Source organism: Andrena cerasifolii, chromosome 7 (genome assembly GCF_050908995.1).
Source record: "Andrena cerasifolii isolate SP2316 chromosome 7, iyAndCera1_principal, whole genome shotgun sequence".
Lineage (NCBI taxonomy): Eukaryota > Metazoa > Arthropoda > Insecta > Hymenoptera > Andrenidae > Andrena > Andrena cerasifolii.
This window is the reverse complement of record NC_135124.1, coordinates 13,068,105-13,087,224: the sequence shown is the minus strand read 5'-3', so window position 1 is coordinate 13,087,224 and position 19,120 is coordinate 13,068,105. Positions and strand designations below refer to the sequence as shown.

Sequence of the window (19,120 nt, the reverse complement as noted above, 5' to 3'; positions counted from 1 at the left end):
GATACACGGACAGTCGATTCCCGTTCCACGGGAATAATTTATGCTGATGTGTCCGTCGCTCGGCACAGACTGTTTATCAGGTATCAATTACCGCAGAGCTTCTGTATTTCGACGACGAAGTTAACCTCTAAACGGTTTAAATATTCGTAACACAAGGGTGGAGGGGGCGAAACTTGGCGAACAGTCACTGGGTAACCGTAGAAAAAGACACCACTCGGAACATTTAGAAAAACTTAATGCATTTGTTTCAAGTTGGCTGCTGGACCTACCGAGTAGACTATCGTACGATAAAAAGCTAATACATTTCTATTTAATTTGAAATTACACGTGTACACCTCGCCCGACTTGCATACGCTCCGAAGAAATTGTCATTAAATGTTTACAAACGATCTCTCGATTTTCACCACATATTTATAAAAGCATAGGCAGTTCATTGACTAGTTGGCGGAGATTCACCATTGTCGTATTGGCTCTTATTCCTTAGCAAGTATCCGGCAAGGAAGCTAATCGGATCAGCGGGACGTTCCTTAGCTAAGCTGGACAGCGCTTGCAGCAGTATTGGCACTACCGTCTGATCCAAGTACTGCCTCGTTGGAAGAGATTGCACCTCGACGCGGGACTTCTTTGGTGGCACACCCGTCAGATCGGAATCCTTGTTCATTGCTAGTATCCTCTGCAACAACGAAAGGGTGAGTCGCAGGATTAATTACTGGAAAGTGTTGCTTTCGCAAGCGTACACACAACTCCTCGCCAATGTACACAATCCTCGCGTGAATGGTACGGTTACAAAACCAGAAGCGTACTCAAGACCCGAGCCACATTTGGGGACTACGACAACTTGGGCATAGGCGTTCTATATTAGCGCAATCACGCGAATTACGTATTCAGATTTTGGTACAACAGCTGTCAATTAGATTGGCGGGAAATATCGAGATTGTTTCAGGCAATTGTGTTGGTTTGAATTCCAATGCGTAGGGGTAGACACGCGTGACGAAATAGAGCGATTAGTGCCGGTAGTTTTGGAAATGTCAGTTGTATGGGTAATTTAGAAGGACTTACAGGTGTAGAAGGGTACGCCTAGATTTGTAGGTTATTCGACTTACGTGCGCTGTTTCGCTCACGACATTGGTGAGGGGTTGTGCCGGCGTCGTTGACTCGGTTCTCTCCTCCGTTGTGTTCTCTGTCGTTATGAGAGCAACAGATTAATCAACATCGTTATTGTAACGTGTTCTCGCCCGAAACGTACGGACGAGCGTTACCTATTAAACGATAAAAAGCAAAATAAACGGATACGTACCACCGCCAGACGCCATCGTGCGAACAAATGATGCTACCAACTACTACGACTTATCACTGCACGAGCACCGTTCAAATGTTACCACGCATTTGGAACTCGTCCTGCTATCGTTACGAAAGCTCTATAAAACACTTGAAGCAGCGAGCGGGTGACGCGTTGCTATTGTAGTATCATGGATTGAACATTTAGGGATTCTTGAGTGATACTGACTACGCCCAGGCAATCGTTTTTATCTTTTATTTAAGGGGTTATACCTAGTCAGGCGGCCGAAAAGAGGCGAATGTTTGTGCTATTTTTTTGAAGAAGCGGATGCGTATATTTTTACAAAACTATTTGCGCTTAAAAGTGCAACATTTAAAGAACATTTGGTAATTTTTTCGTGGAAAAATATTTACGTTTATAATAAAGTAACAATTCACATCCAAGAAGCATTTTTAAAAATTTGGGTTTGTGGTGAGCACTGCCATTCGGAACCAGATTATCTAAAATCAAAATACAAAAAAGATTTCGTTAATATATTAATGCATCCTCAGATTGACGGAGGGATTTTTCCGAAATATTAATTTTAAAAAAATGGCGGCTATTTAAAGTTGAAATCCTGATTTTTTCGTGCAAAAATCACTCGAGAAAAATCTGGATTTCAACTTTAAATAGCCGTCGTTTTGTTTTAAATTAATATTTCGGAAAAATCCCTCCGTCAATTTGAGGATGCATTAATATATTAACGAAATCTTTTTTGTATTTTGATGTTAGATAATCTGATTCCGAATGGCAGTGCTCACCGCAAAAGCAAATTTTTAAAAAGGCTTCTTGGATGTGGGCTGTTGATTTACTATAAACTTAAATATTTTTCTACGAAAAAATTACCAAATGTTCTTTAAATGTTGCTCCTTTAGGCGCAAAAAGTTTTGTAAAAATATACGCTTCCGCTTCTTAAAAAAAAATTCACAAATATTCGCCTCTTTTCGGCCGCCTGACTAGGTATAACCCCTTAACCCGAGCGCGAAGGTTGGCGTTCGAAATCACTTGTAGGCAATTGGGTTTGTTGTTTTTTCTTTTTTTGGTTTTATTTATTTAACGTAAAGTTAGACGCTACGACTTTGGTACAAAAACATAAAATAGTGGTACTGAGGAAACGGTGTACTTGCGAGCGGATCCTCGAGTCCCTACGAGCGCGGAGAACTACGAGTATCGTTGTACGAGAAATGCAAAGTTACGGCCAATTTAAAGGCGAGCACAGAGCGCAAACACAACGGTACAAATCACGAAACGTCCCGAGCCTGCAACCGAATGAGAAAACGATACGCGCCCCGCCGAAGGTGAAGCTCGAAGAACCGCCCCGCTGTCGCACGAAACGAACATCCGATATTTCCAATGGATAAAACCATACTGCCTGTTATAATATATAACGCGGACGGCGGCGCCGACCGTTCATTTTTCACAGCATCCTCAAAAGTAACATTGAACCTTGCGAAGGAAAACGATCGCAGATCGATCACACAAACCATAACGACGAACGAATGATTCCTCGAATCGGTAATAAGACGAAAGCTATGCGAACATCACGTTCCTTTTTTCTCTTTTTTGCCATCATTTGCCTTATTTTAATATCGACGCGAGGTCGATCGCACGGTTAATATCGAATAAGTTAAATATCCTTTCGACTTCCCTCTCATCGCGTTAAATTCCAAAAGCTTGAAAAGCGAAAAGCCCCGCGAGCGTTGCGTGATTAAAACGTGATATACATCGTAAAAGGGTGACTTGGATATGGCTACATTTAAATGTGGTAGAGCGCGATCGTAACACATACACGGGACACGAGACCTTTGCGCAGCCTTTAAAATCACATCGATGAGTAAAAATGCGTCGGCGAGTCGAGTCGTAGCCAGCGTTACCGATCAGAGGGTAGGAAATTCTCGACGATCGGAAGGGGCAAATGAGAAACGGTGTTCACGGTCAAAGTACCCCGGCATTGCCCCGTCGTCCACGACGGGGCATCCTTCGATCGTGAACTGACCGACTGGTGTACCACTCGTGAATCGCCTCGGCAAATAAATGCGACATCTAGACATACCTACTTACAACGTATGCATATGAACGTCAATGTATACATATATATATTTATATATTTGTATATATCTAAATAGTGTTGTAATAAAAACGAGCTATGAGATACGCGCCGTGACCGCGTCCTGGCGTCGTATCGAGCAAGGACGATCGAATATTCCAATGATGCGATCCTTTCTTTTCTTTTGTTTTTCGTGTATTTTTTTATCTTCCTCTTTCTGAGATGAGTGGTTTACTATTGCAAGGCTCCCGGGTTCTGTTTGCTTGATATTTTGCCCAAGACTCGACGCGTCACCATTCAACGAAAGAGAAACGGCGCGCCTCGCGACCATCCGTCCGACTTAAGTCCTACTTACGATTAAATCGGTACTTGCTCGAATTGCTTACACGTTATATAATAATATCATCGTCGCGTTATCAGTTAAATTCACGTACGTCATATAATTGATCGAGATTAGCTTGCGGGATATATGTGTGTGTACAGCGGACTAAATATTATCATATAGGACGATTAAAAATCGGCAGCGAGCGTGGTGTGTATGTGCTTTCTTTCGCTTGGATCGCGTGACGCGGTGCGGTCAGCAATTAGAATTTCGTTGGATCGTGTTCTCGGATGTGTGCTGCATGGCGTGCCGCGCTTCTTCCTACGGACAGTCGACCGGAGTTTCGCGAATTAAGTAATTCGTTCGACTCCCGCGCGGCAGAAGAAATTGCAGGAGGTTTTTTTTCGATAAACGCCACCACGGCATCGATGCGACCTATGTTGTCCGACTACAGCTACGACGACGACAACAATGACGCGCTGTCGACGGAACCGGTGCTCCTAAGACTTTTGCTCTCCGCGACGTCGAGACTCAAGATCGTCGATCACCAATTAGGGGGACACAACCTTCGTTACGAAATTATAAATCGTATATATATGTATAATATCATTAATATATACGTATGTATGTATGTATAATATCATATGCCTGCGGGGAGAGGCAGTGTGGCACAACCATGACTTAAAAAAGCGAGTAACTAACGTATCTCGTGTGTACTTCCCGTGACTCGTCGCGCTTGGTAGCGACGATCGCGTAACCTAGGACATCTCGCGAATATCCCCCCGTGAAATTCACCGTCGCCGAGAGCACACGTCGCGCGTATCAACACTATCAACGTCCACGAACAAGCCGGGTCTGTTCGCAATACCGAATGCCACCCTCGTTCGCAATCGACATCCGACGTTCGCCAATTACACACGGCCGGCGCTATATCCTTGCCTCGCGAGCAAAAGTTCTCCCCCTTCGTCCTGTTCGGCAGTCAATGAATTTGGCAGTTTCGTAATCTGGCCTTGTCGACGACACAGCGATTGAGCAAGAGCAAACGAACGATGGAGAGAAGAAAGGCCAAAAGTTTGAGGTGGTGATGAGAAAATGATATGGTCGAGGACGAAGAGGACGGTCCCTTCGAGAGGCAGATATCGTGGCCGTTCGTGATATTGATCTTAGACGAGTTCCCGAACGAGCAGAGCATTCTATGCGCGATGGGCCGAATCTACAAGTATATCTACTCGCGACGATGGCAATTTATTATGGATAGATCGTTGCAAAATTGGACCGACGACAGCACCGGGGGAAGAGTTAGCGTGCGCACTCGTTCCGTCTCTCTCGTTTCTTCGGCCGTTGGCGACGGGGAGAGTTACGGAAGACCACGTAAGACGATTTACAGGTTACACTGCCACAGTATCGTAGGGTGTGAGGAGTCCCCCGTGACCGCTGTGGCCGCCGCCGGTTTGCCGGCCGGGAGCTTCGTTTCTGTAACAGGAAGTTGGGATTTTTACCGGTTGGCACGGCACCGTGCGATCCCCGTCGACGTCAGCGGTACTCTAACACTATCCACGTGCAGACGCTCTGGCATTTTCGCTTGGACGAATAGCTGCTAGGCGTCTAAAGGACAGTAACTAAAGTAATCTCTGCACGTGGCACAGCGAAGCATGCACTAGCTGCGACCGGCGGCAATGTTAATGAGACGAGTCGTTGCATCAATGAGTATGACCAGAGAAATGTAATCGGTAGCGACGGCGGTTTAATGTATTCAAGGTTAGTAGCATCGGCGGCAATGGCAGCAGGATCTGTAGCAATGGCAGGAGCGACAGCTGTAGCGGTAACGGACTCGGTATCGTTCGAGCCCTTCTGACGTCATCTAGGGAAGAATTAGTGACAACTACGGATATCACACACGGCACTTGCCACCAAAGAATCGCATGCAACAAAACACATGTCTCGGCTTAGCAAGCGGCTATCGACCCAGGTAGAGATCTGATTGTCGTTGGTACGGAAGCGTCGCTGTCCAAGCATTCACCGACCTAGCTTCTCGTGGCCACAAAACAGACTAACTAAAAACAGATTGAACGCAACTTCTAAAGCAACTTTCCAAAAATCATCTCTAACGCGAACTGTTGTTACGGGAATGCGCCCTGCGTTTTAATTACAGATTATTGTCTAACAGACTTACGGCTTCCTGCGTAAAGAGTCATGAAACAAGAGAAAAGTCAGAGATAATAAACGTTAGGCAGATTGTCGAAAGAATTGTTGAAAGTTCTTAGCGGAACCACCGTGCACTCGATCACCACTATCGTTTTCAAATGCCCAATACGAGTCGTATCGAACCGTGATCCGAGGATGCCAATTGGGGACAATGGAAATGCATTGTGCACTGTAGAGAGCAGGTCTAGCAAAGAGTACCAAGCGTCGAGTACGACGTTTACTCAAAACTGCGAGAGCGGCAGAGGGGGCTAGTAATTGTAATTCGAGGGTCGGCCAATTCGCTTTCGAGAATGTCAATGACAGTTCTCGAGGCAAAGAAATCGCTCGAGACACAGCGGCAGGAACGGTGACACGTTATGGATCGTTCACCGTTAACCAAACTCACTCGATCTCTACTGACCTCTCTATGAGTTTACGCATCTCCTCGGTGGTCATGCCGTCCTTGCCGCGAGCATTCACTGAAATAGAAAAACACACGGCACGATTGACACAACGGTAAACTACTACGACGACACGTAGCATGCAATTCGTGGAGTAAGCTATAACGATTAGATACACAGACTCCGGAGCGAGTCCCGAGTTCATTCTTGTACGATGTGACTCGCTCTGCATGCCTATATCGCCTACTGCATAGAGGAACGAACAACAGGAGTGGATCAAGGGCGAGTACACTAGACGGACCGGATCAGGACGAGCCAATTCGAAACGGCGGCAAGATGAAACATTGCCTACCGATTCGAGTCGCCGCGTTCCTCGAGTCGCCTCGTGATTCGACCCTTAGGTCCCCCACTCGATCGCGGTTCTTTGTACTGACCGCCGTAGTTGCGGTTCACAAGTTGGTCGCGATCGCACTCTGCCTCGCTGATCTCGTTGCTCTCCTTGCTGTCGTTGAAGCTGGAATTGTTCTGGTCGTGGTTCCTTGGTGGAGGTGGGGGTGGTTCGGGTGATCCAGAGACGGGGATGTTGCGAGCCGATCCTACGCTGCGACGGCCGACAGAGCCACGAGATCCGTAATGATCGTAGGGAGCGCCGTATTGTCCGTATTGCGAGCCATATTGATCCTCTTCCGGGGCGCAGTTTGCTGGGTCGTCGTATTCGGGGGAGAAAACGTTGTGGGTTCCGCTGCCGCCTCCTTGGGATGGTACTCGGGAGTAGCGACCGTTTTGACGTGGCTAGAAAGAGGAACGAATCGAAACTATGAAAGCTGGGTTCTCGTTCGACTCTCTGCTCCGATTAGTCGTTAGATGGAACGGATTCTGGTACCATAGATTGAGATCCAGAGCGGCTATGAGCGGAAGCATTGGTAGGGTGGCCGACGGGTGGTCCCATGGTGCCAGAGTGTCCGTTTCCAGGGTGAGGGAAGGTCTGGAACTGCATAGCCTTGCTGGGGTCCATTTCCTCGCGGAATCCAAGAAGGTGGAAGGTGGCGTACGGGCAGATCTCATCCTCCATGCCTGAAAGAAAAGATCACCGAGGGTAGACTCCGCCATTATAGACCTAGTCGAACTAATCTATTCATGGTACAAGATTATCTCGATGCGTCCAAGACATTACAGTCCCCTCTCCCTTCTGAGACAGGAGCCAATCTTCTGCAGGTAGTGGTGCGCATGCACTGTTATCACAGAAATCGGGTACCTACGTATCACATTCATAAGTCTTCCTCTTCTTCTCACCTTGCTAAACGAGTAACGGTCGCAGGAAAATGTCATGCTTGTAAATGTTAGTCTCACGTTTGCGCGGGTCGCAAGGCCCAGTCACGTCCACCAATTGTCTCACCCGTGTAATACACGCGATGCATCATTTTCAATGCGACGAAATAATTGAAATCTACCTGCGCCTCGAAATTGTCGAGAGCCGAGTGGACGGCTGGCCCTGCCTCGCCGTGAAAATTCAAACGAATCGAGAGAGGTGTTTTCCATGAGTGCAACGTGTTTATCTGTTTGCGAAAGAAAAGGGTACGAGCGCAAAGCATGCGTGGGCGTGCAACATTAATGAGGTGAATGGTCGCCAGCACGACGAGAGCCGTGGAACGAGTAGGACTTACGAGGACCGGCTGCAACCAGCCGGAAGGCTCGTCACGGCGCGGCCACACGGAGGAGAAAGAGCGCTTCTTTCGGGTCTTTAACTATTGTTACCAACCTCTGTGGGATAGAGCCTCGGCACTGCCCATACGTGGAGGCGGTGGACATCTTCGGTTCGGCGGGCAATGATTCAATTCCTCGTACATATGCCGCCTGGGATCCCACGTCGAGTGGCTCCTTATCGAACCTGTCCCACCTATCGAACATATACTACAAAGGTGGTACGACTGGCTGACGCTTACCAAGGATTCGATATTGGCTCGCTGCCATTTCGGGTGATATGTATCATTGGCTGGGATGCCGGGGATGTACGAATAATTAACACGCGATCCACGCACTTGGTACGCGCCGCACTCCGATAATAAGCGCAAATAAGGGAGAAGAGTGTTCTGTTCCCGCAGGACATACAGTGGCGGACGAAGGAAAGTTTACAATTTTTAAAATCGCTTAACTTTTTAGAATTGGTCCAAACGACATGAGTTTTTTTTTAGGAGGTAGGATTAGTTTGCTAAGTGACGTGTTTCGTCGTTTTGAAAAAAATGCAATTGGTCGGAATAGCGAAAAAAATAGTAAAGGTGGTTTTTTAAATTTTTGTTGTGGTGCCTATAATGAAAATTAAAAAAACCCGTTTGTAGATTGAAGTAAGTTGTATTAGGTATACGTGCCTAAAATTTCATCAAAATCGGTTAACGTTGCTCTGAGCTATAAACGCTTAAAGATCACGGAATAAGGTCGAAAATCGCAAAATTGCCGGAATCAGCGATTTTCGACATTATTTCGCGATCTTTAAGCCAATTTTCATTACAGGCACCACAAAACAAATTTAAAAAATCTTTACTATTTTTTTTATATTTCCGACCAAATGCTTTTTTTCAAAACGACGAAACACGTCACTTTGCAAACTAATCCTTCTAAATTCTAAAAAATCTCATGTCGTTCGGACCAATTTTAAGAAAGTTTTGCGATTTTAAAAATTGTAAACTTTCTCTCGTCCACCACTGTACATCTCGATACGTCATATAGAAGAGAAAGGAAAAAAAAGTACATTTTGAAGCGAGGCAAACAATGGAACAACTGGCAGTGTCTGTGGTGGACGCGTGTACCTATGTTGTGTATATGTGTGTGCTGCTCGACACTCGACGGCATATCGGTCTCCCGAAACTGTCCGGCAACGGGGTGAGGTCTAACATATTCTCTGTGCCGATCGTGTCACGTAAATCGTGTAAAATGGGAAATAAACGGTAACACTATCGTGCCGATGCGACAACATCTAGACAATTAAGTTGGAATTTAGCTAGAAATCATATTGTTGGCAGTTGTGGCTTACTTATCACTGTACCTCGCTTGATGCGATCGCAGGTGTTATAGTTGGAGCCTGGCACGGGGGGCAGCTTACGATTCGGTGGTGCGATGTAGCCGAGCTCGTCGCGAAGATCGGGCCTGCGTTTGTCAAGGGTAGCTCCGCCAACTCCGGTTTGCTGATAGACCACGTCGTCTGAAAAGATCAATCAATTCGCGTGAACGCTACTCCGACACCCTAGCATTTCATGTATTCAATACTTGATTGTTGGTCCACCGACACCTACAACGGGAAAACGGTTTAGAATAGGATTTTCCGAAAGTAGGGCGGCGAACGCGTGGACCGATCGTCAGAAAGATCATTTCTTCGTTCCGTCCAGACACCTAAGTAGTGTCCTCTCTCATCGATATCGCATCCGTCAGTGCACAAAGCCACGCATCCACTCGTACCCGAGTATCGTCGAAAGGAATCACCCTTCTGACAAATCGTTCCAACAGTTTCGTGACTTAGCAGGTTAAAATAATAAAAAAAAATTGATATACATTGTCCCTCGTAATATTTCTCGTCGGCTGATGAGATACCTCGCAGCCGTGTTTGCTCCGGACCTCGAGTTCTCCTCGACAGCGCGACGCAAATCACCACGATCCCTACAATAATCACGACAACCGTAGCACCGACCGGCACCACCACGTTTACGTCAAGCCAGCTCGGTAGCCACGGGAAGTAACGTCTGACGTCCGTGTTGTCGTTACCGCCTTTGCTTACGGGGGGTGCGATCGTACCTGTTCGTTAAAGCAACCAGAGAAACCGTTTCATTACCTTTGTCGCCACCGTGGCCCTTGCCTCTCAGCACGCAGATCACGATGACGGCAACGATTATCACGAGGATAGCTGCCACCACCGGCACGACCAGATTCAGGTTAGCCATGAAGATTTTCATCGGGTCCTCATCGTTGCCACCACCGTTCACGTCCGGCAGCTCGCGGGCCGGTGCAATGGTGCCTGGAACAGAAAATACAGCGATCATTCGATCCAGCCACCATTAGCACCGGCTACGAGCGCCGTTGCTCTCCCCGTTCACCTTCATACTCACCTCCGGTTACGGTCAGTGTAGCGAACTCGTACTCAGCCACGGCGAAACCAGCGTTATTGTGGGCGGTCACTCGCAGATAATACCAGCTAGCAGGGTCCAGATCCAACACGACAAAGTTTCCGCCGGGTTTCACGTTGTTAGAGACTTGATTCCATTCCTGCTGGTGCCTGGATCACATGAAACGAGAATAGTTACGTTTCCACCGAGTCCAATCGTTCGTGGATTCTTTTGTGGGTGGTTTCCCCTTACTTCTTCTTGTGCTCGACGACAAAGTACAGCATGGGGCAGCCACCATCGGACCAGGCGCTCAGGTGAAGGGTGATGCTGTTGGTAGACACTTCGATGAACCTAGCTGCCTCGGGAATGATCGGTTTCGAGCCTTTGGTGCGAGTATTGAGCATGTCAGACGGGTCGCCGGTTCCAATTCTGCGGGAATGGCAACGATTACCCACTGTGCGCGCAACATTCCACATAGAATTGTGAATAATTACCCGTTGTACGCTGTAACGTAGATCTGGTATCTCGAGCCGCACCACAGGTTCTCCAGGGTGTACTTCTGTGCCGTTGAGCTGATCTGCGCGGTATCCCAGTCGCCGAATTCGGGTTTGTAGTGAATTGTGTATCCGTGGATCGGGGCGTTGTCGGTGGGGTGGGGGCGCAGCTTCATTGTCAGCGAGTTGGTGGTCGTAGCGGTGAGAGTGACTTGTGGGGAGTGCGGAGGAGCTACGAGATAACGCCACATTGTAATCGCTCGTCCTGTATACTGGCTGAAGATCCGGGATACGTAGTATCTGGATACTCACCATGGACGATCAGCTGATGGGTAACGGTGTCGTGACCAAAGGAGTTCTCGACGTAGCAAGAGTATTCTCCAGCATCGGTACGGTCCACTTCCTTGATGAACAGGGATCCCTCGGGCAATTGTCTCAGTCTGTCGCTCGATTGTAAAACGGCCCCGCGTACTTTCCATGTTACTTCCGGCGCGGGTACTCCAACAGCAAGGCAGGGCAGTTTGACATCTTCCTTGTAGGTAGCCGTGAACTTGTCGTCGAACGACGCGATCTTTGCCGGTACTGAAAGTAACAATGTCACGGAATCATCTTTCGATGGTTAGAAAATTTAGAGAAATAAAGTGCAGAGGGTCCTCGAAATACCTCGAACGCTCGGTGCCAAAGCCACAATCTTGGAAGCCTCTCCCTCTCCAATGTTAGTGCTGGCGGCCACCCAGAAGTCGTATCTGTGTTGCTTGTCCAGTCCAGAAGCTTCGTGGGTTAGCTGATTCGGGGGTACTTTCTGACTAGTCGGTTCCTCTGCGTTGTCCGCCTTCGTGTAAATGGTGTACTGGGTGATCACTCCGTTGGGTTGGCTCGGTGGGCGCCAGGAGACGAGGATCGATTCAGCCGACATGACGAGAGCCTTGATAGCGATTGGCGCTTCGGGGGCTGCGAACAGCACAGCACGAGGAAATTTAAGACACTGTTTTAGTATATTACAAGCGTATCTCTGGAAATTCCACGTTACCATCTTGTTCAGTTTGGCAGTGGATAGGTGCAGATTTAACGCCATCGCCGCCAGAGGTGAAAGCCAGAACTTGCATGCTGTAGTTGGTGTACTTCTTCAATCCGTGCAGAATCGTCTCGCTGGAGGAGGTGATCTTGGTGTCCTTGGTATTCTCGTCGTACCAGGTGTCGGACGGTCCATAAATTACCTGCAAAACGTAGCTGTAGATCCCTCTGGAAACGCTTACCAGCCTCGTCGTTTACTAACTTTGTATCCAGTGATGACTCCGTTGGCAGCGCTAAGGGGTGGCGACATCCACAAGACTCTGATCGTCTGAGAAGTGAGGGTGGTGCAAGTGGTATCGTGAGGCGGCTGTTCAGGTACTCCCTCGGCAGTGTGTTGTCTTCGTTCCTCGCTCATCGGTCCAGATCCCACCTTGTTGAAAGCTTGAACAACGACGCTGTACTGGGTGTAAGTCTTAAGGTTCATGATCTGCAAATGGTGTTCCTTTCCATCCTCCTTTGAGAAGTCAACGGTCTCGAACATGTAGGGTTTGTCGGAGGAGGACAGTCTGTAGCCAACGTAGTATCCAAGAATCTCGCCGTTCCAGTCCTCGCGAGGGGGTGGTTTCCATGTCACCTGTTCAAAATTTTCTCGATTACTCTCAACTAGGCTAAACCAACCAGTGAATACTTGAATATATTTATGTATAGCAACAAAACAACTGTTGCAATTGCATTTAAATTTATTTTTCTTGAAATTTCTATAAAAATAATTATTCTTAACGCAGGTAATTTAAAAAAAAAATATAAAATGTAAAACGTGTAGAAGCCCAGTAAATGACCGCATACTTTTAATAAGAATTGTACTTATTAATGTTTGCTTAATACGCGTAACTAAAAATATAGGATATTGAAAGTGCAACTACACTCCATTTATAAACATATAATAATGTTTAAATTTATAATTGACATTTCTTTGCCTGAATGGTCATTCACTGGTATGCGGCCAATTACTGGTTGGTTTACCCTACCTTCGAAATTAATCCACCAATGGAAACGTTACCTTGAGAGTGTGCTGATCAAGGGCATTGACGCGTACGGAGGTTGGTGGGCCACTGGGTGCTTCTTCGGCAGTGATGATGGTGACGGTGTCAGACGGATCGGAGGCGCCAATCTCGTTCTCAGCGACGATCCTCAGGTGATAAGTGGTGGCGGGTCTCAGGTTGAAAACACCGGCTACGTTCTGCTGCGATCCTGGCACGAGTACTCTGTCGATATCGGTTTCCCAAGAGCCCTTGCTGACTTTGTATTCGATAACGTAACGTTTGATCGGGCTATTTCCATCGTAAGGTGCTGCCCAAGACAACTGAACCGAACGTCCGGACTTGTCCAATACTTTAAGGCCGTATGGCACTTCGGGAACCTCTGTGGCCAAAAATTCATCGATTATCTCGATGGGTGCACGGAAGAAACGATCTATATGCTAGGATTATTAGAGACTCGATGGGAACCTTGAACAATCATGTTGATGCTGGTGTCATCGCTTCCAAAGGCATTGGTGGCAACGCAGGTGAACAGGGCGGAGTCGCTTCTCTCGGTTCTCTTGATGCTCAGGTCAGACAGTACTCCATTGGCCAGAATCTCCTCACGAATGGTGTAACGGGAATCGCTCTTCGGGTCTAGCCTCTTGTTGTTCATGTTCCACAAAATGCCGATCGGTTTCTCGCCCTGTGCCTCGCATTGCAATACAGCCGGCTCTCCACGTCGCGCAGTCTGGTTCTTCAGTTTGATCTCAAAGTGGGGTGGAGCTGCAACCCAAGCAATTATACTTGTTATTGCTGAAACGGTAATAGAATAGGAATGCTCGAAAGCAGCTTACCTTGAACCGAGATAAGAATGACAGCCGAGAGTCCAGAGCCAATTCCGTTCACAGCCTCGCAGAGATAGTAGCCTTCGTTCGTCTTCTGGATGTTGTTGATCGACAGGGTTCCATCTTCCACGCTGATGTCTGGGTTGCTCAGTTTCAAGTCCGTGTAATCGCCCGGCGTATCCCCTGCGGAGAAAGAATAGAAAGCACGGTACAGCGGAGAGGGTATTTAAAAGGTAAGAGTATTGCTGCACCACGGTGGCATAAGAATGCTTACCAGCTGCTCTCTTCCATGTGACCTGTGGCTTGGGGAAACCGTCGGCTTTGCATTCGACGCGTGCGTCAGAGCCCTGAGCGAATGCCTTATCGGTGGGTTCCAGGATCCAACGAGGTGGTACTGTTACAGAACGAACGAGTTAGTCAGGATGCTCCCCTGGCGCACCCAGCAATAGGCAGTTAAACCGGGAGCAAGTCGCATCGTGACCTCCAGCCATAGCGGTTAATCTTTTGAAACTGTCGTTAGGCGTTATCGCGCAATCCATTCTCCACCATGGCCAATGAAAGTGGCTGGAGTCCACGACAAGTAGGCTTTGCCGCGTGCTTGGCGAAGCGCGACTCCCTCCCGCAACTGCGACAACACTGCGCTAATTCAGCATGCGGGAATTCGAGATGATTATGCGGGTGACTACTTGCACGAGAACAGAAAAGAAAAAAGAAGGTCAACAGGCAGATAGAAAGACCGCGGCCGCGGCTCTGAAGGAGCGCGCGTCGCGCATGCATAGTGACACTGGTTCGCCATGATACTCGAGCACGGACCATCATGCTGCACCGCGTGGAAACTGAGTTACTTTCGGTTAGTACTAATGGAGAGAAGCATGCGTGTTAAAGAAAATATCCACTACCGGCTACGGTTGCATGTACAGAAAATGAACGAGGCGAGACGTGTGGTGAGAGGCAGGGCGTCGGTGAGGGTCAAGGGTGGGTTCTCTCTTTTTTTTTTGTCGGTGATATGGTGAGGTGCACAGGTTCGAAGGGGGTTGATTCTCGGGGTCGAGGGGGGGTGATCGGATTGGTCGGTCGGTCATCTTGGAGCAAGGACACGTTGTAGCGCGACGGGGTTTACGGTGATGTATAAAATCGACACTCGAGATGGCGTGATCACGAGAGACACAAGCTCGATCATAGGGCCTAGAGCGATCGCCTGATAGATCGCGACGATTCCGTGGGGCATGGCGACGAGGAAGAGACGCGGTGTGTAGCCTATCCATGTGCCTGGTTTTCTTTGCTGTCGCGGCGAGAAATCATACTCGAAAGCCAACGAAAAGTGTCGTCGAAGAAAATTAGCGACGATGAGCATGACAACGAGACATGGGAAATCAAACGAGGCGAATATACTTATTGTTAGCCACAGATACGATGCGGGTCAAGCTCAACCAACTTGCTGGGGGGGGGGGGACATATGTGGGGTCTCTGAGCGTGACTTTTGCGTTCGCTACTCGGCTGAAAGACACAGGCGGTACCAGAAAGGGTGAATGGAAACGCAAGAAGAAGTGGAAATCATAAATAGACAGACAGTTATATACAGAATTACCAGAGATTACAGATCAGGGAATACAGAGAGAGAGAGAGGAAAAGAATGAGAAAGAGAGAGAAAGAGAAAGAGAGAGAAAGAGAAAGAGAGAGAAAGTGATAGAGAAACAGAGCGAAAGATAGACAGTTAAAAGAGAACGATAAGGAACGGCGCGCAGGAGTGTCGTCCCCGATCGACGAAAGCAACGCGCTGTGGTGTTAAACTCTCCAGGTGACAACTGAAATATCCAGAAAGCTTTCGCCAAGGTAACACGACAGCTTTGGCAACGACGAAGATGCATTAGTCAAAGCCTGCAATCAAATATACTCTCACGAGCCCGGCGCGGTTGCGTTTGTTTTTTTTTTTTTTTGCTTTTTCACATTCCGACTTAATTCAATCATCGTATCAATCATCAGTACATCATTCAATGCTCCCATTAGTCTGGCCCTAACCGTGAACTCGTAACGTCGCCTCTTGCACCGTCTTGCCCGACGGATTGCTAGCGATACACGTGTAACGTCCAGCGTGCTCCGGCGTAACCGGCTCGATCAGCATGATACTCGTCCGTGGCCCGAGTTTCCCGATGCTGTATCCCATGAATTGCGACAGAGGCTGGTCCTCGTGGGTCCAGGTTATATTGATCGGGGTGTCACCCACCAGCACCATGCACGCCAATTGGGCGGCCTGCCCCGCATAGATCGGTTGGTCCCCAAAATCGAACGGACTGATCCGTGGCAGGACTGGAATGATAGGGCGCTAGAGCTAGATCCGAAACTGGTACGCGATCCCCGTTCTCCGATCGCCCCGTCATGGCAGACCGGCAGCGCGGCAGCCTCGTTGCTCATATTCATCGTCGACTTTCATCGGTTCGTCGCATCCCTACGATCCGCGAGAGCGACTCTCACGACTCTTGCCTTTCGCCCGATCTCTCGGTAGCCAATCTCCATCTATGGTTCAGAAACCGACTTTACCACGCCACGAGGGCGCAGAGAAACACTAGACGCCAGCGAAACGATTCGTTCTCCATCCGCGAGTCTTCCATCGCCAATGAGATGAGATATACACCGAGAAGAGTGCGACGAGAGGAGGATTTTCGTGACGATTCAGATAGAGAGAGAGATTCAGTGGCGATGTACATGTGTGTGTATGAGAGACAGAGAGAGGCAGAGAGAAAGAAAGAGAGAGAGAGAGAGAGAGAGAGAGATGAGAAAAGAAGTGAGAAAGAGAGAGAGAGTATTGGGCCAGGGGAGAGAATGGGGAACTTAGCTCGTCCTGAACTACGGACAAATTACCTTTGATCATGGTAGCCCAGGGATAACGAGAGTGGGACTGTGGTCCAAAAGCTACACTCGGCCGAGCGACCTACCTAAACGATGATGCTTCGAAACAAACGATGATGCGGGAAGATAATTATATATGTATGTATGTAGAGAAAGAAAGAACGGACGGTCGAGCAAATGCAGACTTCCAAAGTATATTCTGTATAGACATGTGTGTGCACGCTATTACAACAATCAACAGCAGACAGTAGAGACGTTTCGTTCGTTCGTTTCAATATTACGACTACTACTCGAACTACGGACCGCAGCAAGAGCGAAAAGAAAGAATGACAAAAAAGGAAAATGAAAGAAAGACACATCGTTTCACGTTGCCGATCTTGAACGTAACGTAACACGCATTACAAATAACGTATTCATTGCGACTCTGTCTACGCGTTAAACGCCTGGATGGGTTAATACATCATCATGCCGACTTCAGTTTCCTTCGGTATCGCGTTCCATTGTCCTCGCTGGATATACCATGTGCGATCGTGACGTTCGATCACGTATCTGTACCGTTCACTTTCAGATGGGCGCTGTGCCTAGCACGACCGGCTGGATTATCGGCGACGCAAGCATACTCTCCGGCGTGTTCTCCCCTGACGGCGGGGATCGTCAGAGCGGACACTCTATCCCCCAACGCGGTGATACCCACTCCGTCGCCTACTTCTAAATGGCGTCCATCGAACAACCACTTGAGCGAAATCGGCGTGTCCCCCTTTACGACCGCGCAATGGACGATTATCAGATCGCCGGAGTTGGCCTCGTCGAACGAGAACGGCTGCAGATGCGGAGCGACTGCCGAGAGATAGAGACAGACAGACAGAGGTCTAGAGTCAGGCACACAGAGAGATATACATACGCGGAGGAGCGGTGGAAAATAGACACGTTTCACTTAACAGGGATGATTCAACCGTCGAGCTTCTCGCGCGACCCGCGCCAACGTTAACGCGTCACGGGAGACGAACCCGGCGAGTTTGCGACGCGATATGTATGTTCCGTGGCTCGAGTGTGACCCACCATCGGGCGAAGCAGAGTAATCTGTGCTGGACAGGACATTCGATGCGAAAAAAAAAAGAAACTCCGAGAGTGCCAGAAAATCATATGCAACGATAAACTATATAGACGTGGTTGCGAACAAAAGAAAACTCCAGGATAAACAAGAGGCGACTGAGAAAGAAAAAAAAAATCGAACCAAGAAGAGTAGACGAAAGGGGGATCGAACTTTACTCGAGCAAGGGATGCTACGGGAGAACAAGAGGGGCTTTGAGCAACACAATAGTGCGGGCTGTTCGAATTTTGATCAATGTGTAGAGATCGTTTAAGCACCGTTGACAATGAGATCGGCCGATAGCTCGTGCCTTCCGACAAGGTTTTCCGCGATACACGTGTACGTTCCAGCGTGCGACGCCTGGACCGATCCTATGCTGAGGATGGCGCCCCGTCCGCCGAGATCCACGATCGAGATTCCAGAGTGCGGCGAAATCGTATGACCGTTTAAGATCCAGCTGAGCTTCAAGGGTGGATCGCCCTCGACCACTGCGCACGCTACAGTTACTACCTGACCGGAGTTAAGCGGCTTCTCGCGGAACGAGAAGGGCAATAATTTCGGAATGACTGGAAACAGAGAGAGAGAAAGAAGAGAAGACGAGAGACTGAAAGGAGGACGAAATTGGTCGGTTTCAATCGCGTCGCGGCGTGGCCATCGTCACGCAACGCTTCACCCAGTTGCCCGTCGAGAGAAACGCGTATCGAATTGTACTCGCTCGCGTTCCGTGGTCCCGTTCCTTGCATCGCCTGATTCACACGGCGGGTATCGCCGACCTGAGCGGATGAGAAATAAAAGAGATGAAAGGGACAAAAGAAATGAATGAAAAGCGGGGCAGAAGTAACCGAGAAAACGACGAACAGAGGCAAGAGGAAGGAGGAGAAAAGCGTGGAGCGGAGTCTACCGAATGGAAGAGCGTCGGGGAGCGAAAGGGCACGGACTAGGACGGTGAAGATGCATAGGGAACGAGGTCAGGGATCACGGTGCTCGGGGGGGTTTTCGTCGTGAAGTGTGTACCGTTGACGTCCAATTTAGCCGAGTGCGAGGTCGATCCAGCCGCATTCGAGGCGACGCAGGTGTACTCGCCGGCGTGTCTCGCAGCTACGGACTCAATGGTCAGTTGCTTGACGCGTTTCCCGGAGCTAGACAGGATCACGTCCATTCGATCGGATCTTATAGGCTGGCTATCGAAGGTCCAGGTGATCTCCAGAGGGGAGTCGCCTTTGGTCACCACGCACTGTACCGAGACCAAGTCTCCGGCGTTCACAGGCTCGTCGCCGAAGGAGATCGGCGCGATCTGCGGAGAGACTACGGAGACGAACAACCATATAGAGAGACGTTCGATGGAAGAAGTTGAAAACGTGGCTGTCTCGAGGATTCATTGTACTCGAGACTGATCGATACGATGCTAGAATAAAACGAAATACGACGACGAAGAGGGTGTAAAA

General features: G+C 48.6%; 2 protein-coding genes across 49 annotated transcripts in view; both read right to left on the bottom strand.

Moving 5' to 3' along the window:
• Nucleotides 1–222: 222 nt before the first annotated feature.
• Nucleotides 223–1,379, bottom strand: LOC143371239 (dosage compensation protein dpy-30). Its single transcript, XM_076816202.1, has 3 exons — nucleotides 1,298–1,379; nucleotides 1,104–1,180; nucleotides 223–673 (listed from the first exon to the last, which is right to left on the bottom strand). Exons 1-3 carry the CDS (start codon nucleotides 1,311–1,313, stop codon nucleotides 431–433), a joined length of 336 nt encoding a protein of 111 aa, XP_076672317.1. The 5' UTR covers nucleotides 1,314–1,379; the 3' UTR covers nucleotides 223–430.
• Nucleotides 1,380–2,338: 959 nt separating this feature from the next.
• Dscam1 (Down syndrome cell adhesion molecule 1) overlaps nucleotides 2,339–19,120 on the bottom strand; it is a 59,684-nt gene continuing 42,902 nt past the window's right edge. For 29 of the 48 annotated variants that reach the window (XM_076816418.1, XM_076816415.1, XM_076816413.1 and 26 more), the window contains 18 exons: nucleotides 14,013–14,132; nucleotides 13,748–13,921; nucleotides 13,380–13,676; nucleotides 12,932–13,293; nucleotides 12,134–12,505; nucleotides 11,888–12,074; nucleotides 11,521–11,808; nucleotides 11,170–11,439; nucleotides 10,858–11,089; nucleotides 10,616–10,792; nucleotides 10,367–10,533; nucleotides 9,816–10,055; nucleotides 9,301–9,468; nucleotides 8,032–8,169; nucleotides 7,156–7,346; nucleotides 6,707–7,064; nucleotides 6,293–6,350; nucleotides 2,339–5,160 (listed from right to left, as the gene is read on the bottom strand). In XM_076816418.1, the coding sequence (XP_076672533.1) occupies nucleotides 5,076–5,160; nucleotides 6,293–6,350; nucleotides 6,707–7,064; nucleotides 7,156–7,346; nucleotides 8,032–8,169; nucleotides 9,301–9,468; nucleotides 9,816–10,055; nucleotides 10,367–10,533; nucleotides 10,616–10,792; nucleotides 10,858–11,089; nucleotides 11,170–11,439; nucleotides 11,521–11,808; nucleotides 11,888–12,074; nucleotides 12,134–12,505; nucleotides 12,932–13,293; nucleotides 13,380–13,676; nucleotides 13,748–13,921; nucleotides 14,013–14,132 (3,884 nt within the window). In that variant the 3' untranslated portion in view covers nucleotides 2,339–5,075. Of the gene's footprint in view, nucleotides 5,161–6,292; nucleotides 6,351–6,706; nucleotides 7,065–7,155; nucleotides 7,347–8,031; nucleotides 8,170–9,300; nucleotides 9,556–9,815; nucleotides 10,056–10,092; nucleotides 10,276–10,366; nucleotides 10,534–10,615; nucleotides 10,793–10,857; nucleotides 11,090–11,169; nucleotides 11,440–11,520; nucleotides 11,809–11,887; nucleotides 12,075–12,133; nucleotides 12,506–12,931; nucleotides 13,294–13,379; nucleotides 13,677–13,747; nucleotides 13,922–14,012; nucleotides 14,133–17,140; nucleotides 17,423–17,953; nucleotides 18,242–18,689; nucleotides 18,981–19,120 lie in introns of those variants that run through there. The other 19 variants (XM_076816402.1, XM_076816400.1, XM_076816403.1 and 16 more) reach the window with 13 other exon arrangements.

Coding starts and splice junctions, on each gene's coding strand:
- LOC143371239 (XM_076816202.1), bottom strand. Junction 674..1,103: donor TCGTGAGCGAAACAGCGCAC/GTAAGTCGAATA, acceptor TCGTTGTTGCAG/AGGATACTAGCAATGAACAA.